The 20,973-nt window shown below is 38.5% G+C and overlaps 1 protein-coding gene across 1 annotated transcript in view; it reads right to left on the reverse strand.

The window, feature by feature from the left end:
• The window catches only part of WDR70 (WD repeat domain 70), a 268,401-nt gene that overhangs the window by 240,765 nt on the left and 6,663 nt on the right, over positions 1-20,973 (reverse strand). Inside the window, exons 4-5 of the mRNA XM_043488519.1 lie at positions 15,245-15,365; positions 10,875-11,067 (exon numbers count right to left, since the gene is read on the reverse strand). Coding sequence (XP_043344454.1) covers positions 10,875-11,067; positions 15,245-15,365 — 314 coding nt within the window. The remainder of the gene's footprint in view (positions 1-10,874; positions 11,068-15,244; positions 15,366-20,973) is intronic.

The following is a 20,973-nucleotide window of genomic DNA, read 5'->3' on the forward strand; positions in this document are numbered from 1 at the left end:
ACTGAAAACCCTTAACATAATACTGTCATATGACTACATAACGATTTGCTGGTCCTTCCCCCATTATCAGATATTTATTTACATTATTTCTAATTATTCCAATATTTCAGTTATTTTCAAGTTTTTTAGATATGGAAACTTTCTGCCAAGCTCTGAGCAAGCCTAACATAAAAAAAAAAGCTAGTCCTGTTGAAGGGTTACCAAAACCACCCTTCAATAGTGTTCCACGGAACACATTCTGAAAACCACTACAATATGCAGTGCTGTGGTAAACATCTTTGTGCATAAAGCTTTTTCCAAATTTCCTGAGGCTAGAGTCCCAGAAGTGATAGTACTAAGTTTAAAAAAAATAAACATCTTTAAGCCGCCTGGTATTTAGTAATAATAGTCTAGTAAACTATCAGAGCTACTGGCTCAATTTCTAGAGTATCTACCTGGTCACAGCACTTCACAAAATTTGACAGCTATAAGTTTATTTCAAGATAGGCATAAAAAGATGTAAAAATGAGTGAGATTCAAAAGGCCAGGAGTTTACCATCTCCCCCAGGTCATCTTTGTAAGAAATTAAACACAAACAGAGACATCAACCTTCACATGTCATTAAAGAAACATTTTTCACAAAAATAAATGTTACTTCTAAGCTATTTGGGAGAAAGAATGTTCTTAAGTAAGTTTTATATGGAAACTTCAAAATGGTTTCATTAGCACAGAGAAGCAAGGCAGCAATTCCATATCATCATTTTAAGAAAATATCATTTTGTAAGCAATATCCCATGTCCATAAGTATCCATGAGGCATGATACTGATCATAACCTATGAAGGTAACCTAAGTTAGTTAACCTATGACCCCAACTGTGACTATTTAAGTGAGAAGTTACAAGTGGTTTGGGAAGAGGTACATGAGAATAACCTATGGAGACTTTTTTTTTTGGGTAAATTAATTATTTATTTTAATTGGAGGCTAATCACTTTACAATATTGTAATGCTTTTTGCCATACATTCACATGAATCAGCCATGGGTGTACATGTGTTCCCCATCCTGAATCCCCCTCCCTCTTCCCTCCCCATCCCATCCCTCTGGGTCATCCCAGTGCACCGGCCCTGAGCGCCCTGTCTCATGCATCAAACCTGGACTGGCAATCTATTTCACATGTGGTGACATACATGTTTCAATGCTATTCTCTCAAATCATCCCACCCTCGCCTTCTCCCACAGAGTCCAAAAGTCTGTTCTTTACATCTGTGTCTCTTTTGCTATCTCACATGTAGGGTCATCATTATCATCTTTCTAAATTCCATATATATGCACTAATATACTGTATTGGTGTTTTTCTTTCTGATTTATTTCACTCTGTATAATAGGCTCCAGTTTCATCCACCTCATTAGAACTGATTCAAATGCATTCTTTAATAGCTGAGTAATATTCCATTGTGAATATGTACCACAGCTTTCTTATCCATTCATCTGCCAATAGACATCTAGGTTGCTTCCATGTCCTAGCTACTGTAAACAGTGTTGTGATGAACATTGGGGTACTATGAAGACTTTTGTTATAACACAGATTGTAGGGGCTGGGGCCAGTTCACCCTAGTCCTACTGACCTGACCTCTGAATTACAGAACCTATGAATATATATTTTTTTAATTGTACCAAAGATGAGTCTTACATTCAGATTAAGAATCATTGAGTTATTAAAAATATTTATCCTTAATTTCAATAACACTTGCTGAAATATTTAGCCATTCAAGTGTGTAAATATGGTTACTTTCCTAACAAATATAATAGAATGTCTCTCTAAAAAGACACAATGCTTTGCAAGTTTCTAAACAAAAAAAAAAAATCAAGTCACATTCAGGAATTACCAGGAGTCACAGCTGCTTGCTATGGTAGTTTATTTTTCCTCATCTAGGGAATGAGTACTATTACTTGCAATATGACCTGTATTACCAAGAGTGTAATCCTGCAGCAGTGAAGGGACTGAAAATCAGAGGCAAAGACAAGTGACTACAGCAAAATTTTAAATGGGAGAAAACAAAGCCTGAGTGTGATCTTAGATGTTGAATTTAGGATACTCTTGGAGATTAAATACGGACATGTGTCATGAGTGATTAGAAAACTGGATCCAAAGTTCAAATGAAATGAGGTAATGCTTCCAGTTGCTCTAAGTGAATAGGAGTCATGAGTATAAGAAGATGTAAGAAACTCCCCCCAGGCTGCATATGAAATGTTAAAGGAGATAAGGACATACTCTCAGGGAATGCTAATGACTGGAAAACAAAAGGAAATATTAAGTGGTAAAAGAGGCCCTAGCAGAAATGTAAGCACCATCAGAGCAGGGATTTATATGCATTGTTTTCTGCTGTATATCCAACATCTACAAAGTATGTGACTCATAAGATGTGTGCCCAACAAATATCTGTGGAAAAATAGTCAGAGATAGGCAGCAAACCAACAGAGAAATAGCAAGGGAAGAGTTTCAAGGAAGAAGTCAACATTGTCCAATAATGCAGAGGTAGATACAGAATGAGACCTGAGAAAGGGCCTTTGGATATCTGGATTTTGTCATCTCTGTGAAATGGTAAGGGCAGAAGCCAACAACAAAGACAAGGAGAAACTCTGGAGTGACACAGTAAAGGTGGCAAAGGAGGAAACTGGACAGGAGGTTGGAGGGGAAACTGCATGTTTGCAAGTTAAGAGCCAACGGCAAGTAGACAGACAAAAGGGTAAAACAAAATATCCAAAAGGTTGATGGTCTTGAACCTGGTATAAGAGAAAAAAAAGGAGAGGAAGTCAAGGGCACCTACAGAATGGTTAACAGCCTTAGTAACCAGACAGGACAATTCTGATATATTTCAAATTGTAAAAAATATAGCTAGCATTCTGCTGTATAAAACATTCTCCTATAATTTTGTTTAGTATTACCTCAAGCTGATTTCCTGAAGGAACTAAATTCAGCTTCTGAATCAACAAGCAAAAAATTACTAGACTCTAGTCCAAACAACCACAAAAACAAAATTCTTTAAAAGGCCAGAAACATTTGAACTCAACATTAAAATGTCAGCCCAACACTGCCAGAAACATTTGAACTCAACATTAAAACGTCAGCCCAACACTGCTAGGTAAATTACCTACAATGAATCATGCTAATTTGTCTGTCTAGATCCCACAATAACATTCATAGTCGAGACAATAATCAGCAGATTTCCTTTGCCTATGACTCCTAATTCTACTATTGCTTGATCTAGAAGGCTACCAATAACCCACTTATCAAACATAATACAGTATAAAACTTTGTTCTCACTCAGAACTTAAAAAAGAGACTGAGGTTGCCACTCATCAAGTCTGAAAACCAAAGGCCTCCATTCAAAACCAATATAATTTACCTGAATCCAGGAAGCCACTGCAAAGCCACATTCACAATGTTTCCAAACATCTAAACTATCTGCTTCACCTACCATCTCTGCCTTAGTCTTTAAAATGTTGGTTGTGATATATATTGGAAAGAAAAATAGGAGAAAGGGAAATAAGGAAGCTCCCACTTTTATCTCCAATCTAAAGTTTCAGACTTAATCCATTCACAGTGCTAACAAGTACTCCATCATCAACTGGTGGTGGTTTAGTCACTAAGTCGTGTCTGACTCTTGTAACCCCATGGACTGTAGCCCACTAGGCTCCTCTGTCCTCGGAATTCTCCAGGCAAGAGTACTGCAGTGGGTTGCCATTTCCTCCTCCAGAGGATCTTTCTGACCCAGGGATCGAATCCAGGTCTCCTGCATTGCAGGCAGATTCTTTACTGACTTAGCTACAAGGGAAGCCCCCATTATCAGTTAGTGCATACTTTAAAACTGAAGCTGTTACTGGCACAAATCACCAACAGCCTTGCTGTGATCCACATGTTATTCAATCAGCATTTTCTGTTTACTACATTTACAAGAGGAAAGGCACACCATAAAAAGTTTTACTACCAAAAAGAACCAACACATAATATTATTGAAAAAAACAGAAAGCTGTTATTCAGTCTCCTGATACACTTCAATTACAGCCATGAGAAGTTTTCAAATAGACTTCTGAGATCCAGACCCAAGCATGTTTTCCCCTCTCTGCCTAGCTGCACTTTGGGTTTACTCACATATCAGCTCCAAGTCAATGGCTCAGTCTTCACCAACACTATATTCTAGACAAGTTGACTTTCCCATCTTCCCGAATCTAATCTTGTGCGCTGTGCCTTTGTTTCAACCATTCACTCTTCCTAGATTGGAGGTGGGCTCCTCCCACCTCACCCATCAGAACATTACCCTCTACAAGGCTCCTTCAAATTCCACATCCTTCAGAAAGTACAGGCATTCCCTTTTATCCTTGGTTTTTGTTTTCCTCAATTTCAGTTCCCTTTAGTATGAAAATACTAGTAAATGGAAAGTTCCAGAAACAAACAACTTGGGAGTTTTAAATTGTGTGCCTTCCTGAGCAACATGACAGAATCTCAAGCTACCCTGTTCCTTCCTGCCCAGCAAGTACACCATTCCTTTGTAGGACATATCCCACCATCAGTCACTTTAGTCATCTGTCAAGGTATCACTGTTTGTGTTCAAGTAATTCTCATTTTACTTAATAATGGCCCCAAAGTGCAAAAGGGATGCTGGCAATTTGCATATGCCAAAGAGAAGCTATGAACTGCTTGCTTGGAACAGGCAACAAAGATCCGGGATTTGAGTTCAACAGATGTATGGAGTTCTCCTTCTTTCCCTTCTTGGCTCCTGCCATTTCTGGATCCAGAGATCACTACCTTATTAAAGGCCTCCTATTTGGCCCCTGTATACTCCAACTCCTTACAAAGTTTATCTTCAGCAGGCTCCAACAGTTCCAAACCAAGCTGATGTTACTACAAGGGTGGAAGCTGGTTTCAGATATGTAATACCCCAGCTTAGATCAAGTAGAGCGAGACTTCTGCTCTGCTAGGCAGGACTATGCCCATGCACAGCAGGAAGAAGTTACAGAAGAAAGAGATCTCCACCCCAATTCCCAAGAAGTACCTTCAAGTATGAAGTCTCTCAGGGGAGTGTTGTTAGGAGAAGCACACTGACTGAAACTGCCCACCCTGGCCAGGAACTGGGGTAACCATTTGAGTGAGTTATTTTATGACAGGAGGTCCTAGTAAGGAACACGGAACTAATAAGCCACCACCAACCGGAAGAGTTTGGGAAAGGTCAAAGGGAGACACCACATTTCTGACCACGTCCCAGAATCCTTCTTGCTGGCATCCATCTTGGCTGAGCAATGAGTATGCCACCAGGAAGGACGAGTCAGGATGATGAGCCAAAGACAACCCGGAAACTAATCCCATCACCATAAAGCCCGAGACTGGGAGCCAGTCACCAGGCAGAGCAGTTCTCCTGGGTTCCCTTATCCCGCTGCTCTCCGCCTGGGCGCCCTTTCCAATAAAGTCTCTTGCTTTGTCAGCCTATGTCTTCCTCAGACAATTCTTTTCTGAGTGTTAGACAAGAATCCACTCCTGGGGCCGTAGAGGAGGTCCCCCTTCCTACAACACTTTGAGTGAAAAAATTAAATTGATGAGGATAGGAAAAAAACAGTATGCGGAGGTTGCTGGATCTACAGTAAGAACCAATCTATCTGTGAAACTGTGAAGAAACAAAAAGAAACTCATGTTAGTTTTGCTGTCGCACCTCAAATTTGCAAGTTATAGCCATAGTGCATGATGAATGCTTAGTTAAGATGGAAAAGACATTGTATCTGCACAAAAACATATTTTGAGAGAGAAGGAAAGACCACATTCACATACAGGCATACCTTGCATTAACGTCCTTTATTAAGTTTTTACAAATTGAAGATTTTGTGTCAACTCTGCTTGGAACAAGTCTATTGGCACAATTTTTCCAATACTTTTTCTCAATTCATGTCTCTGTGTCATGTTTTGGTAAATTTCACAATATTTCAAACCCTCCACCAGTAAAAAGATTACAATTCACTGAAAGCTCAGACAGTAATTAGGGGGTTTTAGCAATAATGTATTTTTAAATTAACATATGTACCTAGTTTTCTTTTAAATATAATGCTGCACTGCACACTTAACAGACTATAGTATAAACATAACTTTTATATGCACTGGGAAACCAAAAAGTTCTTGTAACCTGCTGTATTTCAACATTTGCTTCATTATGGTGCTCTGGAACCCAACCAGCATTTACCTCCAAAGTATGCCAGTAACTTTTATTACAATATATTGATATAAATGTTCTAAGTTACTGTTGTTAGTCTCTCACTGTACCTAATTTATAAATTAAACTTTATCATAGCTATGTATGTATAGAAAAAACACAGCATATATAAGGTTCAGTACCATCCGCAGTTTCAGGCATCCACTGGGGTCTTGAAACATATCCCCCCTGGATAAGGGGGGACTGCTGTATTTCTTCTCAGGATCTGATCTCATTAGCCTCATCTTTCCATTTCCCTCTAGTAAGAAAACTCAGCTACACATAAATCACATGACGATTTCACCACAATATCAAGTGCATGTGCATGCTCAATCATGTCCAACTCTTTGTTACCCCATGGATTGTTGCCTGCCAGGCTCCACTGTCCATGGAATTTTCTAGGCAAGGACACTGGAGTAGGTTGCCAGTGCCTACTCCAGGGAATCTTCCTGACCCAGGGGTTGAACCCATGTCTCTAACGTCTCCTGAAATGGCAGGCAAATTCTTTACCAACTACATCACCAGGGAAGCCCACAATATCATGTACTTGCACACATTTAGGTCCTCACTATAGAAACATTATTTCTCCTCAAAACACTCTTCTGACTTCTCTGTTCTCTCTTCCTCAGCCCACTGTCAGCCATACAAACCTGCAGTAGTCAGCTGAGGCCACCATAACAAAACACCACAGAATGGGTGGCTTATTTTCTCACAGTTCTGGAGGCTAGAAGTCCACAACCAACATGCCAGAAAACTTGATTTCTGTTGAAGAATTTTTTCCTATCTTATAAACAGCCACCTTCTTGTTCTTATGTGCAAACCTACCTCTCTGGTGCTTCTCTTCTTATAAGGATGCTAATCCTATTTGGATCAGGCCCACCCCTATGAGGGTTTCCTATAACTTAATCCTGATTATGTCTGAAGACGCTCATCTCCAAATACAGTCACACAAAAGGTTAGGGCTTCAACACATGAATTTTGGGGGCACACAAACATTCGTAATGAACATAACAAAACTCATTCTCACGTATTATAGTTTAACCCAAATATTACCTACACTATGAACTACACAAAATAACTAAACACTTTTTTTTATTGTCTATAGCATATTGTGGTCTAGATGTATAGTTGTTGGTTTTTCTGATTATCCACGTACACTTAAAAGAAAATGTTGGATGAGGGTTCTATATATGTTCAATAGATAAAACTTGTGCATTTGTATTGTTAAAATCTATACTCCAATTGCCAGCTTAACAATCTCTGAATTGTTTCTAAAAAATTTTACATTATCACTGTAGGTTTCTCCATTTCTCCTTATAATTCTGTCAATTTATACTTTGATTATATTGTGTTAAAATGAACACAGGTTAAGGACTATCAAATTTCCCTGGAGAATAAGTTGTTTCTTTTACCATTAGTGATATGCAAATGACACCACCCTTATGGCAGAAAGCAGAGAAGAACTAAAGAGCATCTTGATCAAAGTGAAAGAGGAGAGTGAAAAAGTTGGTTTAAAACTCAACATTCAGAAAACTAAGATCATGGCATCTGGTCCCATCACTTCATGGCAAACAGATGGGGAAACAGTGGACACAGTGACAGACTATTTTGGGAGGCTCCAAATTCACTGTAGATGGTGACTGCAACCATGAAATTAAAAGACGCTTGCTCCTTGGAAGAAAAGCAATGACCAACCTAGACAGCATATTAAAAAGCAGAGACATTCCTTTGCCAACAAAGGTCCGTCTAGTCAAGGCAATGGTTTTTCCAGTAGTCATGTATGGATGCGAGAGATGGATTGTAAAGAAAGCTGAGCACCAAAGAAATGATGCTTTTGAACTGTGGTGTTGGAGAAGACCCTTGAGAGTCCCTTGGACTGCAAGGAGATCCAACCAGTCAATCCTGAAGGAAAATTGTCCTGAACATTCATTGGAAAGACTGATGCCGAAGGTGAAATCCAATACTTTGGCCACCTGATGGGAAGAACTGACTCAATGGAAAAGACCCTGATGCCAGGAAAGACATTCATGAGCAGAATATGCCTGAATATTTTAACCCAATTGGAAAACTTTTTGTCTTTTAAGTAGCAATTATTGTGAATACTGATATGTAGTTGACCTTTGAACAACACAAATTTGAACTGCACAGTTCCACTTATAGGTGGAATTTTTTTAATAGTAAATACTACATAGTACTACATGATCCACAATTGGTTGAATCTGAACACGTGGAACTTTGGATATAGTGGAATCATGTAAATGTGGAGCTGACTGTCAATTATAATCAGATTTGTGACTGCTCAGAGAGCTGGTGCCCCTAATTCCTGCATTGTTAACGGACAACTGTATTTGTTTTCATGTCTAACAAGTTATTTTTGTGACCTTGATTTACCAAGATTTCCATCTACTTTTTTCCAGTCTTTCTTTTAAATGTCTGAATTCATTTCAATAACATAGCAACAGTATTTCAGTGCTAGTGGTACAGATCAATAAGTGGGTACACTTTCTGCACAGAATTTAAAACAAAAATAAACTCAACTAAAGATGAGACTACATTTTATTATCACCAGGTGCTGGCAATTGTTTGTCGCTATGATTAGTGCTGAGTTTTGCTAATATACATGTAAGCTTCAAAGAGGCATATTTTTATCACTTACCTTTTAACAGACATTGCATCTACATGAAGTTAGCTTGGTGAACTCGCAGTTAAACCTCTGTACCACATACAGCTACACACATTTTCAGATAACATTTTTACTGGTTCAGAATCACCCAAGCTTACTTCAAGGGTAGTTTCTTATATCCAATCCCTGCTGTACTACATGTTCTTGCATTTAAACAGTACATTCAAAATAAACAGTGATTATAAAGTTAAAGAAACAAAATGGTATCTTCCAGTCTATTATTCTTCTAATGCCAGGAAAAAAAACCAAAGATAACAGACTAGGTTGGCAGAGGATTCAAAAAGGGAATGTTTGAATTGCTCAATGTTTTCATCAAAAACATTTTAAAGCAAAGGATCATTTAATGACAATGTATGCCATAATTTAGCCATTTTCTCTGATTTTTGCAGAAGACAACATTAGAAGTTTTTACCAAATATGTTAGAAAATGATGAATTTTCTAGAAGAGATATTAGTGAAAATATTTTAAGAACAGAGATATTTAAAAGCCACTAGAACTGATATTAAAAAAAAAAAGATATGGTCAAAACTGCAGTCTCAGGAAATTATTATAAAACAAGATTTCTAATGAAACTGCCAAATTTATTCCTACAGTCCTCTTTTCCTAATTTTATACATGTGAGCATGAAAAGCTTTATTAAACTATGAATAAACACATAATGACAATTTTGATATACTGTGTACTAAACACAAATAAGCAAAGTATGCCCACTGATGAAGTCAGTGACAGATTTGCAAAGGCTGTCAGTTTCTCTTCTGACCATTATTGTTTGTTCCAGCTCATAATTATTACTGAAAATAATCTGTCACAAATAGAAAGGTGTTTCTTAAAAATGACTGATTCTAGGTATCAAAAATACAAAGTACATCAAAGTTCCTTTTACTATTTTGGAGGTTACACAATTTATTTCTTTTCTTTGGGAACTTACTCTTAAAATGGTAACTTGCAATTTGACTTAAGGTAATCTAAAATTAACTAACATCTCTAGCCTGCTCCGGAATAATAAGACTTCAAAATGAATGAACTGATTCCACTCTCCTGTCTTCCACATTATCACTCACAGACATTTCAAATCCACTTTGTTTTTAAATCTTCCCAGATTTATTCATCATCAACATTACTTTCATTCAATGCTACATAAACTTAACAAAACGCTTAATAATGTTTTAAAACATTGTCTCCTGTTGTCCATTTATTATTTTTGAGTTCTATTTACTTATTCCTGAAATACATCCTTTAGAGTTCTTTCAACAAGGGCTGTCAGTAGTAAACTCAGATTTTTTTTTTAATTTGCTCTCATTCATGAATAACTATCTAGCAGGGAATTGATCTCTACACTACTCTAAAAGACACTACTCCAGTGAACTATTTTTCTAAATTAATTTTTATTGGAATATAGTTAGTTTAGAAATGGTGTGTTTGTTTCTACTGTACAGCAAAGTGAATTAGTTATACATATGCATACATTCACTCTTTTTTAGATTCTTTTCCCATATAAACCATTGGTGGTTTAGTTGCTAAGTCATATCCGACTCTTGCGACTCCATGGACTGTAGCCTCCCAGGCTCCTCCATCCATGGGATTTTCCAGGCAAGAATACTGGAGTGGGTTGCCATTTCCTTCTCCAGGGGATCTTCCCAACTCAGAAATCGAACCCAGGTCTCCTGCACTGTAGGCAGATTCTTTACCGACTGAGCTATGAGGGAAGGTGAGTACATAAATCATGACCGAGTACTAAGCAGAGTTCCCTGTGGTATACAGTAGGTGCTCATTAGTTATCAATTTTATATACAGTAGTTTCTGCATGTCAATCCCAATCTCCCAACTTATCCCTCCCCTGCCTTTCCCCCTTGGAAACCCTAAGTTTGTCTTCTACAACAGTGACTCTGTTTCTGTTTTTCAAATAAGTTCATTTGTACCATTTTTTTTAATATTCCACATATAAGCGATTTCTTAAATTACCACTGAAATACTTACTTCCTCCTCTTCTGAATCACCATCATCATCATCTTCTTCTTCCATATCTTCTGCAAGAGGTGGAGGCAGAGGACTGAGAACGGTTTCCATAGGATTAACTGGTTCTTCCACCATTTTAAGGGGTAAAGGGGGGCCAATTAACTCATCATCAGAAGAGTCAGAACTCTCATCACTTTCACTGCTACTTGTATCCCTGAAAATACAGAAACAGAAACCCATTGCCTTTGCTGCAAAAAAGAACATACTCAGGAGATTGTATTAATTTCCCATGAAGCCCTGTTTCTCCTTATAACAACTGAGTTTTTTAAAATGTTTTTAAATTTGTAATCCAAACATTAATTGTGTGGCTCAAATATTTATTTTTTGAATTATATATATAGTTCTTTCTTAAGTAATGTCAAGAAACACGTATTTTAGTTGTTAATTGTATGATTAAAAAATAAGCAAAAAAATTTGATTATATTTTTAAAACATATTCATTTTTTTCAGGAAGAGTAATGTTCTTTCGTCTATTATTGTTTGAGGACACGTTTTGTATGAGTTTTTTCTTTGAAATTTTGTAAGTTGTGTTTTATGGTCTACGATATGGTCAGTCTTGCATATTTTATGTAAACTTGAAAAAAATAAGAATTCCCATTGTTGGGCTGAGTGTTCTGTAGACATCAATCAAAGGTGTTGGCCAAGGGCATCCTTAAGGTCCTTTCTCTCCTTGCTGACTCATAGCTCACTGTCCATCAGTCACAGACACAAACGCTGACATCTCACACTAATGCAGATGTGCCTATTTCTCCTTTCAGCTCCTTCCCTTTCTGCTTTGGGTGTTTCAAAGCTCTAATGTTAGGAGATGCACATTCAGGATTACCATGTGTTCCTAGAGAACTGCCTTCAAATACTATTTAATCTTAAGAAAGTAAAAAACTTCTCTTATCTATCCTATCTAAATACAGTTTAAAGTCAAAGACAAAAGCTCAGAGCAATTATATGTTAGAGGCCCATCAGACAATCCTCATGAACCAGCAAAATAACTGAGGAAGAAAAACTACAGAACACTACACCGTAAGAAAGAAAACCACGGAGAGAACAAATGCCTCTATTCACTGTGTGTGAATACAATCACTGTTTGTCATGGGAGCAAATAAAGTAAGAAATGAATGTTACCTCAAAAGGTTTCAATACATTGTCTGAAAAAGAAATTATTTCTCACTGCTAATCCAAGTAAGATGAGTTGCTAAATTGTTAAATGTAGCTTCCTTGGACTGTAAAAGATACCTTATTCTAACCTAGATGTCCATCAGCAGACGAATGGATAAGGCAGCTGTGGTACATATACACTATGGAATATTACTCAGCCATTAAAAAGAATTCATTTGAATCAGTTCTAATGAGATGGATGAAACTGGAGCCCATTATACAGAGTGAAATAAGCCAGAAAGATAAAGACCAATACAGTATACTAACGCATATATATGGAATTTAGAAAGATGGTAACTATAACCCCGTATACAAAACAGAAAAAGAGACAGAGATGTACAGAACAGACTTTTAGACTCTGTGGGAGAAGGCAAGGGTGGGATGTTCAGAGAGAACAGCATTGAAACAAGTATACTATCAAGGGTGAAACAGATCACCAGCCCAGGTTGGATGCATGAGACAAGTGCTCAGGGCTGGTGCACTGGGAAGACCCAGAGGGATAGGATGGGGAGGGAGGTGGGAGGGGGGACCGGGATGGGGAACACATGTAAATCCATGACTGATTCATGTCAATGTATGGCAAAAACCACTACAATAATGTAAAGTAATTAGTCTCCAACTAATAAAAATTAATGGAAAAAAAAAATACTTTATTCTAGGCAGTATCCTATTGATTCTCAACTATTTTTCTACCCAACACATCAGAGAACTATCATAAGTTAAGAGTGAAAGTGTCAGTCACTCAGTCATGTCAGATTCTTTGTGACCCCATGGACGGTAGCCCAGCAGGCTTCTCTGTCCATGGGATTCTCCAGGCAAGAATACTGGAGTGGGTTACCATTCCCTTCTCCAGGGGATATTCCTGACCCAGGGATCAAACCTGAGTCTTCGGTATTGCAGTCAAGATTCTTCACAGTCTGAGTCACAGGGAATCCAACAGGGACTATTATATACTCTCATTAAAGTCTTTATCAAACACCTCTATACATTCTGTAGCCACCACCATCCACCATCCCTCTACTGCCTTCCCCTTCCTAGAAGATTGAGAATTGCAATTCTAACAATCAATCTATCAAATAATTTTACAGGAGTCAAAGTGTCTTTGCCATCTAATGAAGTCTCTTCAGTATATAAGTTCCATGAAGGCAGAAATTTAAAGTCTGCTGTGTTCCCTGTTGTGGCTCTATCAGCTGAATGATGCCTGACATCAATAACAACTGAAAAGGGACTTCCCTGCCGGCCTGGTGGTTAAGACTCCATGCTTCCACTGCAGAAAGGGCACAGGTTCAATCGGTGGTCAGGGAACTAAGATCCCACATGCTACACAGCGGTGGTTTATTCACTAAGTCATATCTAACTCTTGTGACCCCATGGACTGTAGCCCACCAAGCTCTTCTGTCCATGGGATTTTCCAGGCAAGAATACTGGGGTGCATTGCTATTTCCTTTTCCAGGGGATCTTCCTGACCCAGGGACCAAACCCCAGTCTCCTGCATTGCATGAGGGTTTTTTACCACTGAGCCACCAGGGATTTCCATATAACACAGTACTGGCTCCTTGGCTACAGTAAAAAGATTTACCTTAATATTTTGTTTCCCAAGTCCCCATTGTCTCACCAACCTTACCTGCTAATCAGAAAGTAGGCAAAAGAGATTTCTATGCAGTTTCCCTATGAGATGACAGGTCTTCTTCACTGGCTTTCATTCTCTCTCTCTCTACCCCTCTCTCTCTGCCTCTCATTATTTTTCTCCTTTGAGCTCAGTGCCCCCGTGCTCCTCTTGGGAACACAGGCAGAATATGATCAGCTTTTAGCTGGGTTGTGGGGCCTTTTCTGGCACCAGTACTACAGATATCTTTTATTACAGGCTGAATTGTGTCCTCAAAACATTCATATCTTGAAGCCCTAACTTGCAGTACCTCAGAGTATGACTGTATTGAGAGAGAAAGCTTCAGAGAAGTGATTAAGCTAAATGATGTCAATAGGGATGGGCCCTATTATAACTGGTGTCCTTATAAAAAGAGAAAACTTGAACAGAACTTAGAGGGAAGACAATGTGAAGAAATAGGGAGAAGATGGCCATCTACAAGCCAAGGAGAGAGGCCAGCAAACCCCGCCTTCATGTTGATCCTGGACTTCTAGCCTCTTGAACTGAGGGGAAAATAAATTTCTGTTGTTTCAGCCATCCAGTCTGTGCTAGCTTGTGATGAAAGCCATTACAAACCAGTACAGCAGCATCTCCTTTCTTTTCTCCCCTTAATTAGCAAACTAAAGAAATATATGGAACATCTGCCATAAGCAAGATACTGTGCTGGACACAAAGAGAGCTGGAAAGAAGTACAGAATAAAGAGAAACGTAAGACACTGGGCTTCCCTGAGAGTTCAGAGGTTAAGAATCTGCCTGCCAATGCAGGGGACAAATTTGATCCCTGGTCCGGGAAGATCCCACATGCTTCGGGGCAACTAAGCTCATGCGCCACAACTACTGAGCCCCCACACCTAGAGCCTGTGCTCCGCAACAAGAGAAGCCACTGTAATGAGGAGTCCACACACCGCAACCAGAGAGTAGCCCCTGCTCACAGCAACGAAGACCCAGAGCAACCACAAAGTAAATTTTCAAAAAATAGTTTATATAACCAATTTGACAATTTAAAACATACCTCAACAACAGAATTCTTGTATTATTCCACCCAGATTTGGAATCTGTATACCTATTTATACTGCTTGAAGTTCTTAGTAATTATGTTATATAGTATCAAATTTCACTTTAAAGTAATTTTAATGGCTGCTTTCTCCTATCACTGGATGAACTTCACAATGTGCCACTGTTTACATTCCTTCTTAGTTATAAAGGATCCTACCAAAAAAACTTATCATGAATACTTTGGGGAAAGGGACAAAAGACATAAATGACAAAATAAACATTAAAAAAATAACCAACTTGTCAACATCTTTCCAACTTTACACAGTTATACTCTGCAGTCAAAAGGCATAGATTTTAATGCTCCACGTGGAATACTTTGGAAAAAATCAACTGATTCACAAAGTGACAAAGGACTTTTTCGTGGTCCTGGAGATGTACAACTGCCTGAAATGGGAGGAATCATGCAAGCTTTTTAGTATGAGGAACTTAGCCTAAATTGTGTTACTAACACCTAGAAAATGACAGTAAAGACAAGCACCTGGAAGATGATTTAGAGCAAGCTCTGGCCACACTTGAGCCTGAAGATGTCGGTTCAAGATCTTCATTTTGCCTTCTTAATTCTTTCTCTCTGTTCATCTCTTCCTCTCTTTCTCTTGCTTCTGTAAAGATTATAAAAATTTTTTCAACAGACTTCAAAATTTATTATTTAAAATGTTGAAAACTAACAAAATTACAAAGACACAGGAGTGTTACCAGTAATAGCAAAAAACTATCACTCTAAATGCCCAACACTGAGAAAACGACTGAATTTTACTATATATCAACATAATAAAAAAATACAGACAACAAGAACAGTGACAGAAGGGAATTCCCTGTCATCCAGTGGTTAGGACTCAGTGCTTTCACTGCGCTGGCCCAGGTTTAATCCCTGGCTGGGGAACCAAGATCCTGCAAGCCAGGTGGAGTGGCCAAAAAATATGTATATATAGAAAATACACAAATCTGGGAAAATATTAACAGACATGCTAAGCAAAATTAGGATAGGAACCATGACTGCAGTATGTAAAAAGATGTGCCAAGTGACAAGAAAGTGTTCAAATATAAGATTTTGGGTAACCTCACTTTTTAATATTTTAAACTATAAACTCAGCACTTCCTTCCTTTCTGACCTGCCCAAACTGGATTTTTGGCCACAGACTTGACACTAAAATTATGAGAAAAACTGAATTACATTAAGTTTCCAGAGGTTTTTACCTTGGAAAGACAAAGCAAATTTATCCATGGAAATCTAATCTTTCTCCTCTGATAATTTCATTCAACAACTGGGGGAACATAGGAAGGAAATTAATTATATGAATAAGGCTTGTTCTCGATTGCTACCATCTTCAATAACCTGAGATAATCTTTAACACTTTTAAAAAATTTTAATAGTGAAGAATAATACACCCAAAGTTAAGCAATATCAAAGGGCACTCACTGGAATGTTGCACTATTCAGGGTCTTTTGTTGCAGGATATAGAGGGTGAGTAACAAGGAAATAGGCAGCAAGCGTCAACAACTAGTCACTCATTTCAAACATGGAAGATAAAAAACTCTCCAGGAAGAGGTAAGGCATAGTCACATTAATTTTTCTGTGCTTTCCACTGGGCTGAGGTGGGTTAGGAGTTAACAGTTCTGCACGCTGATGCTGGGGAGGTTGAAAACACTAAGAGAAGGATAATGCCCAAATTTAAGAGTGAGCCTGCTGGGCTCCTACCTTCATCCTGCCTCCCCAGTAATTCCCTCTGTACCCTCCAGGGTGAGGGAGGGCAGGGGAGCTGAGAGAGGTTGGGAAGTGAGGCACGGGAGGCCACACTCGGACTGCAGGCTCAGGTTTTAAGGGCAGTTCTGACACTAATCAGGAATCCACACTAAGGCACACATCATTAGTCACCTATTAGCAGCTACTTCTCCCTTTTTCCTTGCAAAGAAAACCACAATTCTCCTGATGCTGGGCCCCTTCCTGTCCAGAAGGAGTAAAGTTTGATTTCAAGTAAACCATAGTGAACCTGCAAGGGCTGTTTTTGCAACTGATGTACCACACTAATACTGGCTAATAACACATGAGAGGAAGTCAGCTGGAGGTACATTTGAGAAAGGTTTTCTTACTCCTTAAGAGTTACACAAAAGCCTTTCAGCCTGTGGATGTGGTCATCTGTATGTTAACAAAATTTTGAGTCATGAGGACAGTGAACTTAGGATAAGACAACACTCTAAAGCTGGCAAAGCAGAAAAAAGGGGAAAAGTCTTTAAGTCCTTCATATCAGGATTCAGAAGATGGAAGAGTCCCATTTCAGAGCTCTTGTCATGGCATGATACTAAACTTTTCTTATTCAAGTCATTTTGTATTAGGTCTCCTATGACTTCTTTGGAATGAAAACAGCAACAGACTTTATTTTCTTGGCTCCAAAATCACTGCAGGCAGTGACTGCAGTCATGAAATTAAAGACACTTGCTCCTTGAATGAAAGCTATGACAAACCTAGACATCGTATTAAAAAGCAGAGACATCACTTTGCCAACAAAGGTCTGGATAGTGAAAGCAATGGTTTTTCCAGAAGCTATGCATGGATGTGAGAGTTGGACTACCAAGAAGGTTGAGCGTCAAAGAATTCATACTTTTGAGCTGTGGTCTTGAAGAAGACTCTTGAGAATCCCTTGTACTGCAAGGAGATCAAATCAGTTAATCCTAAAGGAAATCAACCCTGAATGTTCATTGGAAGGACTGATGCTGAAGTTGAAGTTCCAATACTTTGGCCACCTGATGTGAAGAGCTGACTCACTGGTAAAGACCTTGAGGCTGGCAAAGATTGAAGGCAGGACGAGAAGGGAAAAACAGAGAACAAGACGGTTGGATGGCATCACCAACTCCCTGGACATGAGCTTGAGCAAACTCCAGGAGATGGTGAAGGACAGAGAAGCCTGGTGTGCCGCAGTCCATGGGGTCGCAAAGAGTTGGACATGACTGAGTGATTGCAGCCATGAAATTAAGACACTTACTCCTTGGAAGGAAAATTATGACCAACCTAGACAGCATATTAAAAAGCAGAGACATTACTTTGCCAACAAAGGTCCATCTGGTCAAGGCTGTGGTTTTTCCAATGGTCATGTATGGATGTGAGAGTTGGACTGTGAAGAAAGCGGAGCACTGAAAAATTGATGCTTTTGAACTGTGGTGTTGGAGAAGACTCTTGAGAGTCCCCTGGACTTCAAGGAGATCCAACCAGTCCATCCTGAAGGAGATCAGTCCTGGGTGTTCACTGGACTGATGCTGAAGCTGAAACTCCAATACTTTGGCCACCTCATGCGAGGAGTTGACTCATTGGAGAAGACCCTGATCCTGGGAGGGATTGGGGGCAGGAGGAGAAAGGGATGACAGAGGATGAGATGGCTGGATGGCATCACTGACTTGATGGACATGAGTTTGAGTAAAGTCCGGGAGTTAGTGATGGACAGGGAGGCCGGGCGTGCTGCGATTCATGGGGTCACAAAGAGTCGGACACGACTGAGCGGCTGAACTGAAGTGACTGAACGACAACAACAACAACCTTTATAACAATCCCTGAAGCAGAAACTTTTTTTACTTCAGCTTTAATGGGGTATAATTGACAAAACTGTAAGACAGGTACAGTGTACAATGTGATGATTTGGTACAAATACACACTGAGAAAGAAATCTTCCCATGGAGTCAATGAACACAAACATCACCCCACATATTTATCCTGTGTTTCTTTTTTTGTAAGAACAATTAAGTTCTACTATCTTAGCAAATTTCAGCCATATCCAATATAGCTGAAGTAAATACTACTATCTTCACTTAATAGTTTAGGAATCCAAAGCAGAGAAGTAACACTACAGTCAGAGCAAAACAGTCAATTGAGACTCCACAATGTATCTTTCCTTGATGTGACCAGACCTTCTGAAGCCTGTAAAATTATCCAGTGAGTACCACCCACTTTATAAAGCAGTGAGCCTGCCTCTCTCCCCAAAGGGCCATAAAGTACAGCTCTTTATTTGCTTACCTGTCACCAGACTATTTGGAAACTATACCCACCCACATATCTAACTAGAGTTCCTCCCCAGTGGATGAGTGCTCCAAACTACTTGCCCCATCCAGGTGAATTATCCAATTTTTTAATTTAGCTGTTCTAATTTTAATTATTTTTCAGCCATGCTGGGCAGCATGCATGACCTTAGTCCCCTGGCTAGGGATCAAACCTGTAACCCCTGCATTGGGAGCACTGAGTCTTAACCACTGGACCACAAAGGAAGTCTCTAACTTTTTAATTTAAAACTTAACTTTTTTAATTTTTACAATAGTAAAGATTTTCTACCCAGAGAGGTTCCTGTCATCACCTGCTGCTTCATTAAAATGAGAAGAAAAAAAAAAGGAAAGACATTTGTGAGAAAAAAAATATTTTTTTTATCTCACTGTCTACTAAGGACAAACCAAAATGAGACTAATTCAATAGACTGCAGTTCCCTGACTAAAGGGGTCATTTTTGTGTACTTTACCAAGAGTAGGACCAAGCACACATTCCTGTATGTACATACAGGAATCCAAGTGCTCTGTGAATACTGTAAAGATGCTCGGTATGTTCCATTAGCAGAAGTGAATTAACTTACTCCCCAACACCTCATTTTATTCTTTTAAGTATCTCAATTTATTGGTATCTCTCTATTATCAGGTAGCTAATAGTTTGGACAGCCATTCTGCAAAAGCACCCCAGCTGTACGCAATTCATCCAGGATAACAGCAAACTATCCAAAACTACCATGTCCCAAGTGGACTGATCCACACAAACTGCAGTTCACATGAATGTAATTTAGCAGCTGAAGAACCTCACCTTCATTATATCTTAAGCATTATAGGAAGAAATGAGTGTTAAAATAGCATGCAAAGGAAATAAAACTAATAGAAACAAGCTAGAATGATGTTTTAATCATATTCTTTTTTTCTAGTTGCTCAGTTGTGTCCAACTCTTTGTGACCCCATGAATTGTAGCAAACCAGGCTCCTCTGCCCAAGGGGATTCTCCAGGCAAGAATACTGGAATGGGTTGCAACTTCCCGTCCCAGGGATGGAACCTGGGTCTCCCCCATTGCAGACAGATTCTTCCCCATCTGGGCCACCAGGGAAGCCACTTGCTAAATGTTTCTGCCATTCTAAAATGATTCAGTAGGCTACCAATTTCATGAAAAATTATATTTAATTTAAAATGTTTAGCGCAAAAATGACTACAAATAAAAAAACAAGATCAGGATTATCTGACCACATTAGTTATAATTCTTTATTAACTATTTAGAGATGTAACTACTATATACCAAGTTCTGCATTAAGATACTATAAGTATAAATATGAAAAACAAGATTATCAAGACATGAACAATACTAAAATAAATTTATAATAAAGTATTATTTTAAAAATGTAGAGAACAGTTATGTCCAGAAGAGTTTTGAATATCTAGAAAAGGTAAAATATGAGGTGAGGCCTTAAAGGATAACGTAGGATTTAGCTAGGTAGGAAGACAATTTCAAGTTAAAAAAAAAAAAACTTTTTTTAAGCTTTTCTAATTTCTAAAACCTCTGGGACAATTATTCTTTCCAAGATAATTAAATCATCCACTGAAATCATCTTAAAATCCTATCTCAATATCTTCTCAAGGAATTTTTTTCCAGTCATGTAACAGAAGGTTAATAATCCACTGAAACCATGGCCACACTCAAAACAAGCATTTAAATAAAAGACATTTTCTTCCCCATCTATCTTCTCATAGTATATTAGTTCTAAAAGAGTCTATGTCTTTCACATGTCCAAAACCTACTAACAGCTTTCATAAACTTAAAAAATACTTCAAAAACAATTTATAACACTATTTTCTAACATTTTTGGTAACACATATTTTATTCAGGCTTTATAGTATAATTCATCCTTTCTATTAGAGCACTTAAAAACCAAAACTGCACATCTGCATACACAGTTAAATCTGCCATTAAAAGGAACCAAAAGTTCTTATTTTCCTCAACTCTGGTGTCAAAGTTCAAGAAGACTCCAGTATCTATCATTAGATAAATAAGGACCATATCAGAATTTTTTAACTTTTAAGAAAAGTAAGGCAAACTTTGGCTTCTTCTATTTAGATGCAGGGGTAGAAACAGGAGTCTAGGCCCGAGACTAACACAAAGTCAAGAAAGTTCAACCCATTTAATTCATCCACAAATAACAATAG

Source organism: Cervus canadensis, chromosome 16, assembly GCF_019320065.1.
Source record: "Cervus canadensis isolate Bull #8, Minnesota chromosome 16, ASM1932006v1, whole genome shotgun sequence".
Lineage (NCBI taxonomy): Eukaryota > Metazoa > Chordata > Mammalia > Artiodactyla > Cervidae > Cervus > Cervus canadensis.